We start from the raw sequence: 23,430 nt of genomic DNA on the forward strand, positions 1-23,430 counted from the left end.
GGAAGGGGGGCATAGTCATTGAGGTATACTCGTGACTGACCATATCCACCCAGCCAAAAAGTCCAAAGTGGAGATTTTCCTAAACCATGATTTTGGGTAGGTTATTATTAGAATTTTTTTTTTCTCTTTCAACTTTATGAAGTACTAATATTTATGATTTTCTGGTCCGATTAATCTGAATTTATTTGGCATAGAGTCTACTTAATTAAAAGAGAATCATTTTTATTAACGAGTCGCATGGTGTGAAGTATGAGGTATAATAATCTTTAGAATAAAATGTAGAATTATTTAATTCTGCGTTTGGTTGGAGGTTAAGCAGACCTGAGATTATTTATCCCACTATTTATATCTGAGTGATGAGATAAGTTATCTCATATACATGGTGAAATAACTTATCCCAAGATATCTTATCTCGGAATAATCAATTCCAAAATAACTTGTTCCCCTTGTCCTATTCCATTTTTGATAAAATATTTATTTTTTTCACTTTATGCATCTAGTATTCAGGATCCACTAAAGTAATTAACCCAATTATTCGTTTCATGTAGAATTTACTAAAGAAAAAAGTGTGTTTTTATCAAATTTTTTTATTTTTTTTTAATTTAAAATTCGAACATGAAATCTCTGATATCCTATCGATGTTACCTCACTATTTAATGGTCAAAAACATGGGATTAAAAGAATTGACAAAATTCTTATGTGTGGTTTCATGCTTGTAGGATCTTAATGAAGGGACCATGTCCAGCTTCTTGCATCAACATGATTATGATGTCCCTCATGCTATGTACACAAATTCTCATTCTCTTAAGATTTGCTTGCATTCATGAAAGCCCATCATTAGGGGAAACTTCTTTTGAGTCATTGCATGCACATGCTCCTCCTTATATCATCACTATAATTAGTCATTTCTTTTATTACACAACCATCTTTGTCTCTTCAACAACTCATTTCAAATTTTAAAATTTGGTTCCTAATTATGTATTTCATGACTTTAATCTAATGCGAAAGAGCTCTAATTAACATATTTTTACCAAAAAGAAGTCTTAAGGACTAGTTCCTTTTTGACCTAGCCTTTGCCAAAACATAGCAAATAAGCCAATGTAAAAGCTTAGTTCTCAAGTAATAAATATTCCAATTCAAACCGAACAAAATGAAAAGGCACCACAAAGACTTTGAAAGATAAAGGCAAAAGGTGGAGTCAACTCATAAGTGAAGCTACGATTTCAACTTTATGTGTTCTGAGTTTTATAATGACGGTTTTGAGTGATAATAATTGGATTCTAAAGGTAATATTTGTACGTATTTAATGAATTTATAACATAAATATATTATTTAAGCAAAATCTACTGAGTTCAATCGAATCCACATATGGGCTGCCTCCCCGCCCTAGAGTCAAGATTTGAGACTTATCATGAATTTAGGATTCTAATGACCCTTCAAAGTTATTGATTCTGAATTAATAACTTGTACATATGTAATGAATATTTTAAAACAAATATGTATGCAATTAGGACCAAAGCTACTAGGTCCATAATCAAAGAGATAAAGATATCTAAGACATTTTACAGATATGGTCGGTAGATTTTTACAAAGAAAATATGAGGTAAAAGTGTGAAATTGCAATTTTCAAAATTTAGAATTTTTCAGGAGGTGTAGTGGACATGAGGAGATTGACTTGATAGCAATATGTGCATAGTGATGATTTAGTGGAATTAATAGAAAAGAACATTTTCAAGTGGATCTAGTCTTCATATCCTGTCATGATCAGCCCACTTACTTTCAAGTGGAATTGGAGAGTAATTCAACTTTAAAGTCAACTTATCCATCTTGATGTTAGGCCCAAAATGAAATCTTGGTCCAGACCTACAGGCCCATCCACACCATGTTTCTCCAAAAATGTATTTTTTTGGAAAGCACTTTTTATCAAAATAACTTTTATTTATTGAGAAAAGTAGTTTTTGTTTGACAATTCACTTGAAAAGTAATTTTTCAGGATTTGATTAAAAAAAATTGTGTTTGACCCCTATCTTTCCAAAAAATAAAAATGATTTTGAGTGAAAAAAGAAAAGAAAAGTGGATTGTATTTATACTTCGAGATATATATAAGATTAAAAAACACAAATCTTACTAGTTTAGTACCTAATTATCTTTCTTTCTTTCAATTTGCATAATGGAGAAATCGTACCATATTTTTCACCTCAAATACATGTATTTGTCGCTTCCAAATACATGTATCCGAGACACATAATAATCAAATACATATCAAATCTAACTAGTTAAAAAATGCAACTGAAACCAATAAATTGAGGAGGAAATCGCGCTTGCAATAACTTTGCAATATTCTGGCGCATGCAAAAAAAATAAAATCAATACAATCAAAATCCTTCCATTTTTTTGGGGAGATTCAACAAACTTTACACTTCTCTTCTTCTCCTTAATTCTCCTTCAATAAGTTTGGGCTTTTTTTTTCTTCAAAGACCTTTCGAAATGTGGATTTCAGTAGTTGTATGTATATGGTGTGATTTGCGTGTATCTGGAGTGACGGACTCAGAAATCTCGTGAAGGGTGTCCAAGATTTAATATATATATATGAAAAATAGTTTTTGACTAGTAAATTTAGTACAATTTTCTAATACATGGTATAATTTTTCGACAAAGAGTGTCCGATTGGTCACCTTGGGCTATATGTGGCTAGGCCACTGGTGGCGAGCAAGATTTGTTATGTATCTCAAACACATGTGAATCTACTTGGATGCAGTGTATCTAGAACAAAACACCTAATTTTGACTCCTTGTATCTGAACGTATATGGAAGCACCAAAATCAGATAAAATATATATTATTGCAAACTTTAATACATAACAACTTTATTCTTCTACCTAATTTCTAAATGTATTGAAGTCCTGGATAGTAAAGAAAAGTGGGATGCTATATTTTTAATATTGAGATTAGTAAATATGTTAATAGATTCTTGATCTATATCTCCATTTTTGGGTGTGTGTTATATCTATGTAACCGGGACCTCTCATGAGAAATTAGATCCTAGAGTTGTGAGATATGTCTTCACCGGATAATTAGCTCCTAAACTAGTAAGATGTCTATAAGTTAAACTAAGAATAAAGGATCATAGGAATATGGAAGTCTATGGGGAAATCTTGGATGATATTTACACATAATAGAACTCATAAAAGCTGCATAAATCCAGTTGTGTGAAGCAATGAGTTTACCTCCAACTCAAACGCTTCTTTCTTAAGTAATACTAATCCTACAAAAAAGTGTTTGTATTATTATAAATATAGTCCATTATTAAAGAGACTCAGACACCTATACTAGGAGGATAACAAAAATCAAACCATATAATGATCATTCTTATATTCATGTCTAACCATTCAAGTGTGACTTAAAGGAACACGTTGACCAACAAGGGTTGTGGTAGAGTGGTAAGTACTCTTTTATCCTTAACCAAAAGGTCTGGGGTTCAAGCCCCCTTGGGTACGAATTCACCTTTGGGGAGCGCTTTACCCTCCAACGTGGGACTTCCCCGCGCAAATCCGAATTTACTCGGGCTCCATGGGTACCGAACGCCGGGTGAGAAACCAAAAAAAATAAAATAGGTTGGAGTACACATTTCATGTACATGTATCACAATGTTCTTCAATTCTAGTTTGTTGAGTGAGGATTGTTATTGTATTGTACCTATTTCCACCTTTTTAAAAGTCATTGTTTTAGGTAAAAATCTTTAAAAATTCAGCTCCGAGTTAAGGGTAACTCGGAGAGGACTCAATAAAAAATCTTGAACAAATCATTGTTTTGTTAAGGATCATAGTTTAAGTGAAGTTTAAGACAAATCCTGCTAAGGTGAAGGTTGTGATTTTTCATCCTTGTGAGTCGGGTGCTTTCCACGTAAAAATCCAGTTACTTTACATTCCGCAAATTGTTCTTATGAAACATATAAAGTATCTCTGATTTTTACCGAACTAATAGACTAAAGTATCACAAGCAAATCACCCATGCAAGCTGCTAATAGGGCAATTGAAACCACCCAAAGGATTTCTTCTTTGATGCTGCGATATTATTCAGTACATAATGCAATACATAATGCGTGTGTATATACTATATATAGTACAATGTTTACACATTTCTCCCTATATCATACCCAGCTAATTTAGCTTTTACAAAGTTTTTCTTATTATTCCTCATATTGCAATTCCTACTTCTCACTTCTCCTCCAATAGCTGAAGGTGAACATGATGTGATGGCTTTGGATCACGTATAATCATACAGGTAACTTCATGGGAGGTATCAGGTAAGTGGTCACAGATCTGATACAATGAGAATATGATCACATCTGTGGTCTTCTCTGAACAACATACAACGAGAATATAATCACATCTGTGGTCTTGTCTGAACGACATAAATCTTTCCATCCCTCACTACACCCTCGATGTCTTGAGGAGAGCCATATAGCTCCTCGATAGCATGTCCAGCACGAGCAATGTTGGACAGGATTGTCTGGCGGAAGTTACCATCAGTTATCAATGGGTCGGAAGAGTAATCAATTACAACTTTTTCCTCCTCATCCATTGGTACACTGCAGTAAACCAATACGTAAGCTGTTATGGTGATGCTATAAAAGTTGAAATCAAAGTATTTTGTTACAAATAGAACTGCTATGAAATTGAAGCATATGCAGTATATATGCCCTCTTGGGGAAAAATAAAGAGCTCAGATCTGGAGTGTATAAAGGGACGTGTTGTGATATATAGGGTTGCTTTAATCTTTATTGGTTGCCCTTCTGTGATATATATATATAGAGAGAAAGAGAATCCAAAATATTAACTTCCGAAAAAGCTGCATTATTCATCTACCCAAAACTAGGAAAATGGTAATTGAGTAGCTGTCTTAAAAAAGTTCACCAACTGAAAACCTATGAGAGAAATTACCTGTCGTAGAGGCCAGCACCGGCATAACCTTCCAAATCTTCCCCATTGGAATCAGATCGGAAGATGATAGATCGTTTTATGAAAAGGCCGATCGGTTTGCTTGGGTAACCTAACACCTGCAAGTATTTTTAGATCCGTCAGAAGATTCATTTAATTACTATCAATAGAAGCCCCTAAGACATCTGCTTGGACACTAAATAGCTACTCATCTATCTTAAAAATGAAGATTTCAACAAAAGGTAAATGTGACTCTGGAAGATCAACAGGCACCAATACTCACTTGAGGAGAGTTGAGATCCTTTTTCTTGCAGATAAAACTCAAAGCACGTCCTGGATAAGCTCCAACAAGTGTTTCCCCAAGGCCCCTGACCACCTGTACAGAAGGAAAGACATAAGCACCCTTTTCCCTTTATGGAAGCAAACATATTCCAAGATGTCATGCTTTAGTGATTTCTTTTTTATGCCTCTTGTCCAAGCTAATTTCAATTAATGATCTACCTTAAGAAATATGGTTACTTGTCGAGATAATGGCAGACAGAGGAAGCAAAAATTGAGGAAGAGGACAGCTGCTAAGGTAGGATATAGTTCATTTTTTAAAGTTCAATTAAAATCCAATACAATGATAAAAACCGTTGATCTGACATTACCTCGGCATATATTTCTGAGTCGTCTCCGGAAGATGGGTTGGTTGTGTGAATGACAAATGCATAATCAGCATTTATTATTTCTTGAACAAGGACAGCCATGCAAAGATAGTCATGATCCAGTTTCACCTTCCTTGTGCTGAAGTATGCTCTCTCATTCCATTTTGAAGCCCACACCTGGAGAACATAAAGTATGAAAATGCATGTCCACCTACTGGATAGAAATGTAACGGCGAGGAGTAAAAATTTCTTCCCTTTTATCGGAAAAGGTTATCTTGAAAAGATCAAATGATATAAATGTAACAAGTAAAATCTCCCAAGATGCCAGTATTTCAAGAAGCAACATATATATGAAATCTTTGAAAAGCCAGACACACGTAGCACTCCAAGAATGAACTCGTATTTCACGAAATCCTTGACAAACAAAGGCTTCAATATAAAATATTACTATTTGTCTATAGCCTGCTACCTGTCACATCAAGATTTGAGCTACAGAATTACAGATATTAAAGAATGCTATAGAAGGTTTACCTTTTTTATGGCCATCCATGCTTGTTCCCACCGCTTTGGACCTTCATCACCAGGCCAAGGCATGCCAGAACCCTGCATCTTCTCCTTCAGCTCTTTGACCTATAAAAGGATGATGACAAGTGTGTTGACCAAAGATATCAATCTTCTCTGATGTGGTAAAGCCGGATGCCTTTGAAAAAATGATCAAGGTATCTATTATCCAGGTCGTGAATTTCTTTTTATGACTAATAAACACGTCTGAAGGGATTGAATCAAAAGAAAAAACTTTCCTAGCTTGGTAGGTTGATGAAAAGAGAATCAAAACACCCATTAGAGAATCCAAATGTCTTCTCAGTTTACAAAAGTTTCAGTAAGTTACATTAAGGAACAATAAATCAGAAACAAAGAGAATAAACAAAGATACCAATTGAGCTGGTGCTGAAAGATCTAAAACCGTTGTGCGAATTTCACCAAGAGCGCTGAAGTCACCTTCAGATAGTTTTTTCATCAGAATTTGCAACTCTTTTGCCACTCCCTGTGAATTTTAAAAAACAGTTCCATCAATTGGTATCATTCTCAGAAACACATAAAGCAAAAGAGAGAAAGGCAGAGAGGAGGATGAGAAACCCATCTCAAATGTCACATTGTAAAGTGCCAAAATTCATATTAAAAGATCCCATGATCCAGGAAACAAATTGTACAATTATCAACAATGATTCTCTTTCGTTTATTATGATAACAGAAAACAATCTTTATTTTAGATATCTTTTTCTTTTCTCTTTAATATCCTTCTCCGTCTTAAAGATCCAATGAACCGCGAAGAGAACTGTGCAATTACCAAAATTGATTCTCTTTTATTTTGTTATGACAACTCAAAAGATCCTTATTTAGGGTGAGTTAGAATCCCACATTGGTTGGGGTATGGAACGATGGCTTGCTTCTATAGATTCAGGCAATCTTCCCATCATGTACTAATTTTTGGGCTTGAGTTAAGCTCAAGTTTCATATCTTTACATAGTATCAAAGCCTAGGGCAATCTCCCCCTCCCCCCTATTTGGGCCCCCATGTTATGTAATCCATGCTCCAATAGGGTCTGGCAATGAGTAGGATACAATCCTCCTCTCGTTGGCAAGCATTTGGGGTTGAGTTAGGCTCAAGTGACATATCTTTACTTAGATCTCTTTCCCTTTTCTTCTTTTCTATTTCTTCTTCTCCTTCTTTTTCTTCAACTGTTTAAGTGTACGGCTTTGCATGTGTTTCTCGCGTCAATTAATAAAACTATATACAAGTACAAAACTATTAAGAAAATAGCAATTGACCTTAAAATAAATGTTATATCTTAATGATAGAAATTTCATATAGGAAGGATAAAAAGTTTTTAAAGAAAACGTGAACCTCTTTCTTTAATATTTTTAATTCTTTTATTTATTTATTTATTTTATTTACCAGAATTTAAGTAAGATTATATAAGGACAAGTGAAAATATATGGAAAATAAGCTGATATTGTTTTGACAAGTAAATGGAAAAGAACCTGATTTATGTCGTCTGAAAGTACTTTCTCAAAGACTCCAAATGGAAGAGCTACTGACGTAGGAATTCCCACCGAGGAAGGCACTTTTCCTTTCAGATATGCAATATTACGTGATTTAGCTCCAACCTAGATAAATCATTATCATACAAATTGAGAAATGTGTTCCAGAATCAAGATCAGCAGCTTCAATCATTTAGGTACAAAAAAGGCGGAGAAATCAGTTTAGTTTTCTAATCACAGTCAATATTGCAAACCTCACCATTTCACTTGTGAATTCATCTGCTGATATTGCGTAACAACCACCAAATTGCTTTTTCACCAATCTAAGTGTTGCTGAAGTTTCAGCTTCTACCAAGTTACTTGAACTTTGGAGCTCAATCTCATTCACCTCACTATCAGATGCCAAAAAGCAAAACCAGATTAAAAGAAAAGAATAATAACCGATAAAGTGCCACTCATATATATTTGCACTTTAGACAGAAATGAGTTGTGTCCAAAACAGAAAGTATGCCCCCAAGGCCTAGCTCATGTGGCAAAAGGTGGAGGATTTGTGGCTTAGGTCGCAGGTTCAAGCCCTACACCATGCAAAGCGAAGCCTGGTATATAAGTGGAGAAGGGTAGAGGGGCGGGACCATTATCCACCGAGTTTAGAAGGCTGTGATTGGTCCAAAGGGCGGGTCACAGACGGATTTCTCGGTTATCAAAAGAAAAAAAATAGAAAGTATTTCCTATGAAAGAGAATTTTGTTTTTGGTTCACGAGTTCATTCATCTTTCCCAAAACAAAAATTTAGAACTTTAAGGCATACATTACAAAACCGTGTTAAAGCACAAATTTTAGGATTAAAACAAGCTAAACATTTACCTGCGAAAATCATGGTCAAGGAAATATTTGTTTGACATTTCAAATAGTTAATAAGGTTTTGAGAAAGACGCACTAATAATTGAGTTTACCTATAGATTATGTCTGAAGGTGTAGGCTTTAAGAGCAAAATCCTTCCTTCCTTTGCTTGGAGGTCAGCCAATATATTGGGATCAAAGCATGTAGCAAAGCAAACCTAACAGAAGTTTCCTTCAATAATACATACAGCATAAACTTATTTTAACACTCTAAACAATTTTTAATAGAAGAAACTACCTTCCCATTTCTAGCTCGAACAGAAACATGTGAAAGAACATCTGGCATGTCTGGTGTTATCAGGGCAACAGCACCATCAGGAATTTCCTCCTCTCCTTTAACAGATTTTGCTACTAAGATCGTGGGCTTCTCGTAGATTTCATTCTGAACTGAAAGCAACTCATCCACAACGACAACATATCCAACGGCTTCAACTGGACTGATAATCTGCCAACTGTTATAAGAGGAAGAGAGTTGCATTAGAGAAATAACCATGTCAGAATATTCTCTCCTCTCCTCAGACACTTACATGGAAACAAAAAAGGAATATATATTTTCTTGTATCTCTAGTTGCAATGTTCTCTTACTGATTTACAACATAAAATCTCTCTCTCTCTCTCTCTGTAAGTAGGACTTACCTATATTTCTAGACCAAGAAAATTGATCTTTTTATATTAATGCAACAAGTATACCACTCGAAACTGTCACAGTTTATTTAGACTAGTAAATAGTTCATATGAGTGCACATATTCTTAACATGCTATTAACAATATCTCAGAGCATATACAGGTATGAAAATCTAACAACCTTCCTAGATTTGCAGTTTTCCGAAGCACGGGATCGAGTCTATTAAGAAGAGAGGATAATGAAGCTGCTGATCCAGCACGTATAATTTCTTCAGTAAATATGTTCAACTGCATCCAATAGTCACACAGACAAATTATTATGATATTTCTGTGCTGAAAGTGTAAGTAATGTTTGGAGTGACAGAAAACATACAGCCCATTGGTCCACCCCAAGTATTGATCCTAGATATTCGGCAGATGGCTGCAATAAGTGATGGTACCACTCTGCCTTGCTTGCAAGTGCAAGACGGGTTCTGTCAAGCACAGCTTTTGCAAATAAAGCCCAATGGTTGTCTCCACCATTGGACATTGAAAGAGCTTGATTCCATCCCTTTATAAACAAAAAGATATTTCGATCAACAGAGCTTTGTAATTGAACTTTTGTACAGGATGTAATGAAATTTTTTCAATGAATTTAAATTCTTTTTTCTGCTCAAAGCAAAGCAGTTCAGACCTAAAATTATTGAATATTTAAGATAAATCAGTACATCTAGCGAAGGAACAACAACACACTAAGGGGTCGCTTGGTAGAGTGAATTAGGAAAAATAATGCATGCATTAGCCTTGTGTATTACTAGTACCTTGTTTGGTACTCTTTTCCAACATATGCATAACTAATTCTTGCATTAGTTATACACTCTATTGTGTATTAAGGTTTGTATTACTAATACTACGGATTTCTAGGTATTAGCAATGCCAATAGTTTAAATGCATGCATTAGCATGATTAAAGACCCAGCTGCCCCTCAAAACCTTTCTTACGTCTTTTCACCATAATAGTGGAGGGTATCTTTGTAAATAAAAATTGTACGCAATGCATGCTATTTTTAATGCATCAAACCAAACAAAGCATAAAAATAATCTACGTATAATTAATGCAAGCATAACTAATACATGCATTGCTAATGCAAGCATTACTAATATACTCTATTTAGCATTATTCTTATACGCTCTACCAAACAACCCCTAAACTATTTATAATTACCTTCAAGCAATAAACAAGATCTTCATTATCGTCCACAGAGAGTGCGAGATTTTCAAGAACGAGGGAGATGAAGTACATGATTTTCTGTGAAAAAAGTAGCATGGCCGTGAAGAGAGCAACGTTAAGTTTTGAAATTAATGAAACACATTTAGACAAAGAAACTTGATTTTAAAACTGAGAAACATTTAACATAGTGTACCTCAGGATTAGCGTTGTTCAATTCTTCATATCCCCTTTCTACTGCTGTTCTAACTGTAGAATCAAGTGCTATGTCCAAAAACAGCAGATCCTTTAGACGGTTGTTTGGTTTGAGAAGCAAGGGCCTAAGCTCCTCACGAGCCTCTAGCAATATCTACACACACAAGAATTTCAGAAAGAGAAAATTTAGTGGGAAGTACCATGTATTAAGCAAATGAAAACAGAAGTACAAGAGAGTTGGAGTTACCTCAAGAAGAGTTTCCACATTTTTATCTTCCACATGGTCTAAGACAAAATGGAGGAGGTCCTATTTGTAGGATTGATATGACATGAATCAATTCTAGAATCAGTAATACAAAAATAGGATGCAGGTTGACAAGTACTACCTGAAAGCCAGATGGCAAGCCTGATACAGAATTTATCTGGACTCCAACCATAAAGCCTTCTCCCTGATGATAAGTAAGCACTATCTAAGATGAAAGTTGCGAAGTAGAAAGACTAAGTTTCTTGTAGACAGCATTACCTCAGTTTTGTAGCCCATGCAGTTTGCAATAGCAGACTCAAGATCTGCACCTGAATGAACTGCCTGCAAATGGATCACCATTAAACGGAGGTCTTCAAGCTCTATAGAAATGATCTTAGGAGGTACATGACCTAAGTCCTCTCAAGTTAAACAGATAATCAAGCACACGTTTATAAGTGAAACTTCTCCAATACACAAATGTTACTTTGTAGTTTTGATGATTTAACAAACAATGGGACCTGGTCCCATGAGTAATGCCCGTCCTAGAACGAATGGAGAACAGCTGTAAAAGCTGCCAACACTGTCATGGTTGGTGGGCGCGGGAAACGAGGACAGAGCTCTAAGCCGATGGGCTCGCACTAGGTTGTTTTGTCTCTACTGATATATACCTTTGTTGACATGAAACAACCTAGTTTTTGAGTAATTCAAGAACTTTCAAAAGGCAATTACTCTCCAGCAAAAACAGCTCTCAAGAACAGCAAGGGACAAGAGTGTCTCGAGTTGTTTATTTGAAAGTCATGTTGTGAGTCGTAACATTGTAAGATCTAATCCTAAGTTATAAAGGAACTTAGATCGTGTCGTTTATATTCTCAGTTGACGATTAACATAGCTAGAGTTAGCTGTGTAGTGTATTGTTGAAGTCTATGTTAACTAGAGCTAGTTAATATAGTAGGCAACATAATTATTGCTTTGATTCATCTTGTAATAGAGTTGTTGCAAGTAGTAGGGTTAAGAGCTTAATCCTTGAGTGATTATTGGAGTCTGTAATCACGGGTAGCTAGGAGTTAATGAAGAGCAATTGAGAAATCCTGTGTGACAGGTCGTGGTTTTCTCCTCCTTTGAGCAAGGAGGTTTCCACGTAAACATCCTTGTTGTCTTTGTGTTTTTACCTTCTTTACTGTTTTATATTGTGTCAAAGGACTGGTGGGACTCTTACAAGTCATCAACAAATATCCTCAAGTCAAAGAGAATCACACCTCTTTAGGGAAACCATAGTTCTAAGTCAGCTTGATTTATTTGGTGCCTACTTGTTTCTTTCCTATCAAAACAGCTACTGATCTCACATTACATCATTAGATCATATACTTCAAATGACATTCTGAAGCCCCTTGAAAGTTTAACATAACCAGCATAGATGTGCATATTTACGTGAAGTCTATAAAGGAAAAAGATAAATCTCAACCCAGGGCAGGGAATACTAGTCTGACAGATACGTTGAGAAATGGCACAGAAAGGGTACAACTGCAATTTTTCAGTGTCTACTAACTTAAATTATGCAAAACAGGATCCACATATAGATGCAAAAAGGACAAACAAAAGAAAAGCAGGTGAGAATAGGGGTAACAACATCCAGTTATCCATCAAATCCCAAACCAGGCATCAGATAAATGGACACTAACAAGACTGAGTGAAGAAATTCAATAAAAGGGATAGTGGTATTTAACCTTCAATGTTCTCATATAGTGACCTAAATCACGCAAAAGACCACCCTTTTGATCTCCTCTAAAATTTGGTTCAGAATGTATAGCACGGTCATAACTCAAAAGACGCTCTTTTGTTATTCCGTTCTCATTCAGGGTTTTCCAATAAACACCAAGATCAAAATCACTCTTGATGTAGTCAATTAATGCCTGCAAAAGAAGTACATTGTAAAACTACTTCTTGGAAAGAAGTTTCATCAATATTCCCTCTGCATTCTCACTACCTGACAGATCACAACATCATCAGGACTAGTATTATTATGCAATTTCTGATGCCATTCTTCCATCATACCACCCTTGCAGTCATTGTTCCTCTGAAATTAGGAAAAGAACTCTTATCAACATGCTATTCACTTAAGGAAACTATATACCCCTGTCTATCAATAGAAAGACCGGTGGGGAGATAAAAGATATATATGAACCTGGATGACCAAAATTTCATCCCTAATTCGCTGTCCTACATCCCCTTCACCTCCACGTCCAACAGTTGACATAATCATCCGCAAAATTTCACGGTACTGAGGGTGACTGGTGAAAGCATTCTGCAACAAGTCTGTAAGTCTGTCCTGAGCCTTGCTTATTTCACTGTAACAACAAAGACATTAGGAACAGTCAAATCGGAATGCTTGACACTCACAACGACATGAATGTTTCTGCAACTTGAATACAAAGGACAAGATTAATGAAAGAAATTGAGACTCATACTTCATTATGTTGGCATTATAATGGAGGAAACGAACCTGAAGTTCAAGGATCAAAAAGGTATATATAGAGGTAAATATAAGAAGAGATTTACCGTGGTTTTACGTTATAGTTTTTGTTCCATATCAGTTGCCTTGTAGCCATGAACCTCATCCATACAAGAATTCCAGCAAAACCAAGTTCACCAGCACTAGTGGCATCTTCTATCAAGTCAGCAGCAATATTAAACCTGTTGAAAGTAAAATATGACGTGATGTTAAAATTCGGCACATCTTTTGGCAACCAAATTAGAAATCATGCATTTGAAAAAAACCACACAATGCAGGCTTCCATATTATAAACTGATTTCCTCATTATCTTTGCCAGTACTAGGTTCTATTATGCAAATAAGTTAAACATGTCCACAAAATATTGACAAGAAATGCCAAAGTGGGAATTATTAGTGTGCACTTATCTTTAAAGGTAGAGCAGGAATTCAGACAAACTCTCAATCAATCAATCAACTATGCCTCAACCCAGATTAGTTGGGGTTGCTATGTGAATGCTCTATACCCATTCTGCCTTTTCAGGCCCCAATATCTACAGATGTCATCATAACTAGACTATCTTACCCAGTTCATCAATCTACTGCAGCCCATCGGTCTGGGCTGAATCCAAGAAATTCTCAATAACATGAAAGACAAGTTAAGAGCTTGAAACTGAAACACAGAAAAAAGTAAAGAGGCTAAGTCAGAGATGGGAGCCAAAAAAGAGATGTGCTCACCGGTGCATAAATGACTTCTGAGCCTCACTTTCCATATCTGCTATTTTATCCAGTAAAGACTTTGCAGTTCCACTGCCATCCCCAGCAGCCTAATGGGAGAAGAATTGTCATACTCCATTTCAAAAGCAACGAAACAGATAACAAGCCAAGCGAATACCAAAATGCCAATCCAAATGTATAACAAGTGATGTTTAAGAGATTAAGAAGCATAGAAACCTTGAGTGCTAATTTGGATGCAGCACTGAAGCCAACATAGAAATCCGACCCTTGGTTCTTAATCCATTTTTCACCAGACAAAAGAACAAATGGCATCCCCACAAAATTGCCATCTTCAATTACTATATCCAAAGATTGTACCTGAAAAATTGATTCCGTAGAACAAACCATGAGTGTTATACAATGTTTTGTCCACAGTCGAACAGTTGACATCATCTAAGGAACTACTTATATGATATACCATAGAAGTTATAACATCAGAAGAACTGTCTGAAATGGGGATTTCTGCACCATTGTCTAATGTATTGGACCCAGGCGTCAATATATTTGAAGGTGGTTTCTGAATATGTAATTGACTACACAATATACTGGATAGAAAGGTTTTACTTCTTTTTTTCCTCCTTTTTGAATCTTTAAGACAATCATTTATATAATCTAAAGGAGTTATTCGTTTAGCACACCTTAGAAGTTAGACCATCAGAAGAACTGGCTGAAAAAGGTGTTTCGGCAGCCTTGTCTAAAATAATTGACCCAGGAGGCAATATGCTTGAAGGTGGTACCTGAAAATGTAAATGGTCACTAACTACTCAATATAGGTAGGGTATAGGAAGGTTTTCTATCTTGCTTCTTTGGTTTTTTCAATTGCAAGATGTGCACGATTTTTATTCTTACCATCCACTCTCCAGGACTTTTGGATAATGCCCAGTGAAGAGTAATTGGCTGATTCAGATCTGTAGCTAGATGTACTTTTGTCTTCCCAGAGGACTTTGCTACCAGTACCTTAAAATGTGGAGACAATGGAAGATTCTCAATATGCATTCAAACTTGCTTCTGAGATTAGTGGTTACAGTCAAGAATAAGTTAGCACTCACCAGTAGCTCCCCATCATCGACCTTAAAGATCTTTTTATTTAGGATCGGATCATCAATCTGCTCCTCCTTCTCCTTGGCATACAGCTTAATTTTAGATAAGGCTGGTGGTTCTTCCAAGACCTTTTGTACTTGTACTGCAGGACTGGAAGTATACTTATTAATAAGATGCCCAAAGTCTCTCTTCTTTCTTTGGATTCTTTCAACGGCAAAAGAACTTCTTTTCAGGTGCTTTTCCACCTTAGTTTTTATCTCCCCTTTTGTAATCTTTTTCCGCAACTCATCAAGGGTAATGCCTTTCTCAAGCTCAAGTTGCAATTCTCTTCTTGCTTCTTCGAGTTCTTCCTGTTAATAAAACAATGCTTGATCAAAGTCTCACATCTATAGAAGACAGCATCCCCAGCTTTATGCGCCTGGAGATATACACACACTACATAAACTGTAAGAAAGGTTCAGCATTTACAATTTGCTTTTCTGGAGGATAGTTCGGCTTTCCTGCTTTCTCCCACCTAATGTAAGCTTGTGCTTGGGAAAGGTCATCAGGTATATCACTCTTTGTTACATGAAGAGGCTCTTCTTTGCTTTGACTTTTATCATTAGTTTTTGTTAGCCTTGCTCGAATGTCCTGTATGGAAGCACCACGAGCTATTTCCTCCTGTAGCTCAGTTCGAGCAGCCTCATATTCCTCCTGAAATACACAACAGACAGTATCAGTAACTAAGTAGATAACAGAAGTGTCTAACGGCAGTGGAGGATAGGATATCCCAAATAAGGAAAGAATATATCTGAGTAGCAGCAACATGATTAGAATTTAGAGCTTGAAAAGAACAGTTGAGAACGAACAAACATAACATTCCTTTACACCTTGTTTGGATGGATGTTACCCGTTGTACTGTATTGTTAGTTTAAATACAATGTTTGTTTTGATTATTACTTAAATTATATTGTATAGTATTGTTTGAATCTATTGTTAGGTAACGACGAAAAGACCCATTTTATGTAACGACCGATTTGGTGTGATTGCGTCGTTACCTTAATATTTTCTTCTCATTTTGTCTTTACTTATTATTTAATAATTCTATGTTATCCTTTACCCTACCTTTTCGTAGTAGCTCTACCCATACCTTACTTTTCTTGTAGATTTATCATTCAAATTATGAATATGTGACATTCTGTAATGATGGAGAACGATACAATCTATCCAAATGTTGTATTCATTAGAACAATACAATAGGACATAATATAACATAATACAATACAATACGATACATTATGAAACAATACGTAACAACCATCCAAACAGAGTGTAGCAATTCGGTAGAATTTAGAGCTTAAAAAGAATACAATTGAGAAAGAACAAATATAGCATTCCTTTTAGCAAAGCTAAGCTTTTCACCAAACTATGGTGTATCAACCATCACAGTCCTAACAAGGTAGTGTCCTTTTGGTTCCCAAATGAGACAGAGCACGGAGGGACTTCTTTCTAATCCCCTAAGAATGGGATTAACATGCTTTTTTCTCTGTCATTCGTTAGGGGAAGGGATAGTGTTATCCCTTGGAATAAGTGGGTGGTTCTACTCCTTATTTCAGTGGTGCATCTCCCTTTTGTCCTACACAGCCTCACCCCCCCCCCCCTCCCTCTGAGCTTGAAAACAAACGTAACATTCCTTTAAGCAAAACTGAGATTTTCTCCAAATTATGGTATATCAACCATCACAGTTCTGACAAGGTAGCGTCATTTGGTTCCCAAACGAGAGAGCATGAGGAGACCTTATTTCTAATCCTCTAAGAATGGGATTAAATAAAGTCTCTTTTTTCTTGGTCATTCTTTAGGGGAAGGGATAGTGGTATCCCTTGGAATAAGTGGGTAGCTCTACTCCTTATCTTAGTATTGCATCTCCCTTTTGTCCTACACTGCCCCTCCCCACACTCCCATCTCATGTTGCCTCCCTGGCAACTTGTCTCAGCCGCTTTCTTTTTGTTTTTAGCCTTCTTTCGTAAATTGTTTTGTTTTTATTGTTGCATTAGCTTTGTGCTGTAGCAACTCAATGCATGTCATTGACCCTATTTCAGGTCTTGGGTGATGGCAAAATCTCTGAAACTATTCTTGTTCAATTGGAAATGGAGGAACGAAAAAGAAGCAACATCAGTATTTGGAATATGAGACCTCTTCGCATTTTTTGGTCACTTGGACGAAGAGAAACATTAGATATTTTTATGTCGGGAGAAATTCATCAAATAATTTGAAATAATCTTCTTTACAACTTGTTGCTTTATGGTGTCGTTTACTTATATAGATGATACAGACTTATTGTTTGATTTTACTGGTTCCTACTTCCTGGTTATTAACAGACTACACATTCTGTAATTATATGCATCCACTGGATATTAGTCTTGCCAAAAAAAGGAAACAAAGAAAAGACCTGGTCATACTCATTCATAGACTGTACACTTGATTTCATGTCAAAGTCGGCTTACTGATTGTACTTGATTAAAATTTAAAGCCTAATTGTTGACTCTAAGACTAGCATTTTTTAAATTAAAACAACAATTTCATGGTAGACTTGAGCCACCACTAGTCTTGTATAAAATTTTCCCTAAAACCAACCCCACCCTATTTAACATGGGCGAAATGGAGATCAGAAAGCAATCCCTTGACTCCTTAGTAGCAGTCTATCTGCAAGAGGGAGTAATAATAGTCCTATGGCTTCCTATCCATGAACCAAACAACCAGTTGACATATTCTGAGAAAGCATGCATATAACAACAACAATGATCAGCTGGTTGTTGTGTTCATGGATAGGAATGCACAGGATTATAGTTGACAAGCTAACTTCCATAGAAATCCTGAACTAGGGTTGAGAATTACAATATATGCCAATGTCAAAATGCTCGACTTTCAGTAGAAAATAAAAGGCTTGAAAATTTGAAATGATCAACTCAGTGATGTTAGCTACCAACAATTTGCAGTATGACTTCCCCAGAAAGGTGTGGGACTAAAGGAATAAGTTACTTGCCTTCTCTTTCTCAGGGGTGTAATTCTGCTTTCCCTTCCTCTCCCACCTCAAATATGATTGGATCTGTACAAGCTCCTCAGGAACAGAAACATCTGGGCCTCGTATCTCTTTTCTTGATAATTTGACACGAAAATTACCACCATTATTCTTTATCCTGAAGAAGAAAGAGAAGTGAAATCTATGCAGCTCTTTAACCAAAATGCTATGCTGTTCCTTCACAAAGATACTCATTTACCATTTATCGTGGGCTTCATCGTATATGAGAAACTCAATAGCTTCGATAGCAGTGTCTCGTATCTCCAGTCTCAGGATGGAGTTAGAGCCAGACTAAGAGTAAAGATTCAACAACAAAAAATCATCAATTTTGCATCATAACTTAATCCATGTATGAGAGCAGCAAAACCATTTCCAACTTACTTTAACAAATGGAGTTCTAAGTGCTTTGTTCTTGTACACTTTGGTCCCATCTGGACGATCATTCGGAAGAGACCATGTTCTAAGATAATCATATAGAGAATAATATAAGGATGATTAGTCATCACAAGCTTAAGTTTCTCAAAATGATGACAGTTCAATTTGCAATTAAACTTACTCTTTCCCGAATTTTACTGCCCCCCAGTGCAAAAACAGTTTATCACTACCATTTGTAACTTGAAAATCCACAAAGGACACATCACCTGAAGTGGGAGGCCTAACATCAACCTGTTATAGTGCAGAAGCAAATTTGTATGACCAGCATAAGACATATAGGCTGCCTCTTTTACAAGCAAGTCATAATAAAAATTCATTTTGCAAAGGTAGTGTCCCGCATGTGTACCTGTAGCTCAATATTCCCCTCTAGACTGAACTTTTCTGCTAGCTGTTCAAAGAAAAAACATTTAAAATAGGTATATTAGAAAGATATTTGCACGGCGAATTAAACATCACGGATGCTGAGTTATAAGTCTTTTTTCCTTTTTGAGGAAGATTCTGAGTTATAAGTCTTGTGCTCTATATTTACCAATAAATGACATTGTCTTTTGTTTTCACCTCATTATACATTCCCATAGTACATAAACTATTCAGTGTTTGTTTCCTATCACGAACTCTAGTTTTATTTTTATTGGCTATATATGATAGCACTGAAAGGAAAAATTAGACACCTATTCTCAATCATGATTTAATATTAGAACTTAGAAGGATCTGTCATAGCAACAGATCTTCAAGGAGAGTCCCACTCCAGCAACAAATATAATGCAGGGATGAAAGATTAAGAGAAACAAAAAAGGGACGAGATAAGTACAAGTGATCTTATAGGAATCATCCACATTTATGCAAAGTTATTCAGATATCAGTGTTTACACTGTGAGTGGAAGACTATAATCAAGCTAAGTAGTTAGTTTCTAAGCCCCAAGCAGAAGAAATCAGAAAGAGGAAGAGACCTGCCTATATGCAGTAAATGATGAGCAAAATATTCAGGCTACGGGATAACTATCTAATAGTAAATGAGAAAAGATTATCCAATTGATGAGTTGATTGAATTGTAACTACATAAAAATCACATCTTGTCATACAGGTAGGTTCAGCATTTACCTCAGAAGAGGTATCAGTGGTAAGTACAGCATGAGGAGAACTAGAAAAAGCACGCTTCTTTCCCATAGGTATTTTCTTTTTCTGCACCTTTAACCTGTTACCTCGAAACTCAGTTGATAAAGGTGATTTCGAGATCACTTGTTGTTGAAACAAAGAATTGCCTCCAACACAAGGAGGACTGATTCTACTTTTATGTTCCAACACTGTTGAGGTTAGGAATCCCTGGTACAGCAAGTTATTCCCTAAGGAATTACTCATATCCTCCCACTGGCTTAATTCACTGCCAATACAATACAAAATCAGTCAATACAAAAGCAATATACACAAAAGCAATGGATCGTTCGCGGATAATCAAATGAAGGTTGTAATGTGTGCCTGGTGAGTATTTGTCAGTTCACAAAGAAGACTTAATTAGAGTAAAATGCAACAAAAAAAACTTAGAAGTTTTAAAAAGGAATCAACCAAATCCAGAATTCCTTCAAAACAATAAAGTGCACACGGAAATATACTCGTATGACTCGTGTATGTACTAATCAAATGTATGTCGGTGACCAAAAGCTGATCAATCACTTTTTGTACATACAGAACAGCATTTCCCCTTTTTTCGTTTTTGTTTTTTTCTCGAATAAAACATCTAGAGAAATCACCAAACTTTTTTCCAGAAATATGCTGTAATTAAAAGGTTAAACGAGCTTGAATTTGAAAAATTAAGCTTGTTTATACACATTAAACCATGAAAATACTGAAAATTAACACCAAATTTTGCTAAAATACAATCGAAATAACACTGATTTAACCAGGATCTCAACTCGAGTATGCCAAAAAACAAATTTCAGATCAAAAAAGCTTTAAGTTCTCGATCAATCAAGCGTAAAACATATCATCAAATACGATCCTAAATTATGCGAAATGTACAGTATAATCACTAGAAATTTACCTCAAGTTCAGCTAGAAACGTCGATTTCTAGTGAAGTAACGAGGAAATTAGCGAAGAAGCTTCGAGAAATTCGATGAAGATGAATTCACGAAGCAAAATGAAGATTGGAGTAGAGAGTATGGGGATTGGAGAGTGGAAAGTGGTAATGAAATAACGTAAAGGAAACGTATTTTTTTTATTGTAATATAGAGAAAAAGAGTGAGGTGTCGAGTTTTGAGAAGGGTTACGGTGGTGATTTGTTATGGGATGTCACGTGAGAAAGTTTGAGATGCAGCCGGCGTGGGCCCCGTGAAGTATAGCAATTTGATTGGATGTTTTTGCAATTTGAATGTTTATTTTTGGAGTTTTATGGGAGTTTGATTGTAACCTCTTCTTTTTCTTTGATATTTTCTTTCATGATCTTTTCTTTTTGCCTTTGATATTTTCTTGCAATTGTACTTTACTCTCAACTCTGGTTAACTGAATTAATTTGTCTCAATTTATTTGGTTAACATAAGAATTTTACATTACCTAGTAGAAAAATTAAAAAATAATCACAGACTTTATTTAGCATCAGAAGAGATAGACTAGAAATGATATTTATTATATAAACTAGATACGGCACCCCGTGCTGAGTAGAAAAAATTAAAAGATAATCACAGACTTTATTTAGCATCAGAAGAGATAGACTAGAAACGATATTTATTATATAAACTAGATACGGACCCCCGTGCCAGCACGGGGCCCAATATATATTATTTTTTATCCTAATTTATGTAATACGGCTGAAAATTGAGCAATTATTTAAATTTTTATATGATTTTTAATAATATTTTAAGTTATTAATTATTATGATTTAGAATTATTTTTTTACGTAATTTTAAAATAATAGTATATATTATTTCGTTGTCCCAATTTATGTGGCACGTCTAGAATTTCTAAAATTAATCATTTTTATGTATTTTAAATATTTCAAGTTGTTAATTATTGTAATTTGTGGTATCTTTTACGTAATTTTTTAATAATATATGTTACTTTTTATGTGACATTGATATATTTTAGAGAGCCACCCAAATTTTTTATGTCTTTGAAATTCTTAAGTTGTTACTTATTTTAATTTATAGTACTTACCGAATTTTGAGAGTCAATTAATTTTTTATATGACTTTTAAATATTTTAACTTGTTAATTATTGTGGTTTAAAGTATTATTATCGTAATTTTCAAATATATAAGAATAGATGATCAAATTATCCTTGTTTGGATACATGAGCATGTGCCGACAATTATATGTCTCAATTTATATGACACAAATGAAATTTGAAGAGTCAGTCAAGTATTGTATATATTTTTTCTAAAAAAAATTGAATTGTTAATTATTATGACTTAGAGTACTTTTACATCATTTTAAAATAATATATGTTTCTTCTTCTATCATAATTTATGTGGCACAAATAGAATTCAGAGAGTCAATCATTTTTAATATGATTTTTTAATATTTTAATTCGTTAATAATTATAATTTATAGTACTTTGTACATAATTTTTAAATAATATGTGTATAATTTTGAGTGTCGATCATATTTTTTATATTATTTTTAAATATTAGTAATGAACACTATTTAAAGCATATTATCAATTAAATTTTAGTATTTGTAATGAAATGTGAAATATTTTAAATTTTATTAGTTAATTACTATATTCTAAATGAAAATAATATTTTTTCTTCAAACACAACAACAAAGAAAGCCAAAAATAAGTACTTCATATGTCTCAATTTATGTTGCACTTTTCGTTTTTCGAGAGTTGAACAACTTAAGTTTGATCAGGAATTCGCGCATGAAATCTTCAAATTTTTTGGAATTAAATTTATATATTTATAAACTACGTAAAAGTACCATAAGTCACAACAATTGACTTATAGTATCGTTAACTTTCAATAATATATATTGTTCCATCTATTCAAATTCATGCGTCACCGATAGAATTTCAAGAGCCGACTAAATTTTTTCTATCTTTCTAAAAATAATATTTTAAGTTGTTAATTATTGTGATTTATAGTACTTTAAACGTCATTTTAAATATATAATAGAATATTTTAAGTTGTTAATTATTGTGGTTCATAGAATTTTTCGAACATATAACGTATAGTGTGTTTGTAGGCTCTTATTAGATTGTAAAAGTATTTTAAATTGTTAATTATTGTAATTGATAGTGTATATTACGTAATTTTCAAATTACGATTTATAGTATCTTAAACGTAATCTTTGAATACATGATAAATTAAAAAGAAAAGCAGACGGATAAATTATAAATTGAATAATTGCTATTTCCAAATAATAATTTACCACAAAATGGAAGTGAAAGAAGAAGTTGTGAGGCAGAAACAAAGAGAAGGGAATGTAATTGGTGAGGTGGGGTCTATATCTATTATAAAAGGGATTGAAATAAATGCACGGCCAATTGAAAAGGTGTTAAATAGAGATGAAAACGGACCCACATGCATTGAAATCCAAGAACTTTTCGGCTAATGTGAAAAATGTACAATTATAAAGCAGAGTCTCGTACAATAGTGTTTAAGCACAATAATAAATCAAATGCCCATATTATCCTTGGCTAGGGAAGCAGACATGTTGACGAATAACTGCTTTCCTAGCCTCTTTTATATATGAGTAATAATACTAAAAGAATATTAAATAAATGGAATTGAAATATTATTTGTGGCTTCTCAACAATTATCATGGTTGAACCTAATAAGATAACAAATATAGTTCAAGAAACAATAAGTACTTGGCTATGTATCTGAACACCCCCCCCCCCCCC

General features: G+C 34.7%; 1 protein-coding gene across 1 annotated transcript; it reads right to left on the reverse strand.

Moving 5' to 3' along the window:
- Positions 1-4,023: 4,023 nt before the first annotated feature.
- LOC125867761 (alpha-glucan water dikinase, chloroplastic) lies at positions 4,024-20,787 on the reverse strand. Its single transcript, XM_049548333.1, has 34 exons — positions 20,632-20,787; positions 19,695-19,974; positions 18,940-18,981; positions 18,715-18,824; positions 18,540-18,618; positions 18,358-18,449; positions 18,123-18,276; positions 15,569-15,793; positions 15,109-15,450; positions 14,909-15,016; positions 14,698-14,796; positions 14,237-14,377; positions 14,021-14,109; positions 13,352-13,486; positions 12,978-13,140; positions 12,780-12,869; positions 12,520-12,705; positions 11,075-11,137; positions 10,938-11,000; positions 10,799-10,858; positions 10,553-10,705; positions 10,354-10,437; positions 9,524-9,700; positions 9,332-9,438; positions 8,765-8,978; positions 8,581-8,684; positions 7,888-8,020; positions 7,629-7,754; positions 6,521-6,631; positions 6,118-6,216; positions 5,590-5,763; positions 5,223-5,315; positions 4,943-5,058; positions 4,024-4,590 (listed from the first exon to the last, which is right to left on the reverse strand). Exons 2-34 carry the CDS (start codon positions 19,950-19,952, stop codon positions 4,386-4,388), a joined length of 4,395 nt encoding a protein of 1,464 aa, XP_049404290.1. The 5' UTR covers positions 19,953-19,974; positions 20,632-20,787; the 3' UTR covers positions 4,024-4,385.
- Positions 20,788-23,430: the final 2,643 nt, after the last annotated feature.

The sequence above is a fragment of the Solanum stenotomum genome, chromosome 6, assembly GCF_019186545.1.
Source record: "Solanum stenotomum isolate F172 chromosome 6, ASM1918654v1, whole genome shotgun sequence".
Lineage (NCBI taxonomy): Eukaryota > Viridiplantae > Streptophyta > Magnoliopsida > Solanales > Solanaceae > Solanum > Solanum stenotomum.

Excerpts from the sequence above, each read along its gene's own strand:
- LOC125867761 (XM_049548333.1), bottom strand. The coding sequence starts at position 19,952 with ATGAGTAATTCCTTAGGGAATAACTTGCTGTACCAGGGATTCCTAACC. Across the intron at positions 14,797-14,908 it reads AAAGTCCTGGAGAGTGGATG|GTACCACCTTCAAGCATATT; the intron begins GTAAGAATAAAA and ends TTACATTTTCAG. Across the intron at positions 14,110-14,236 it reads CATCCAAATTAGCACTCAAG|GCTGCTGGGGATGGCAGTGG; the intron begins GTTTCTATGCTT and ends TTCTCCCATTAG.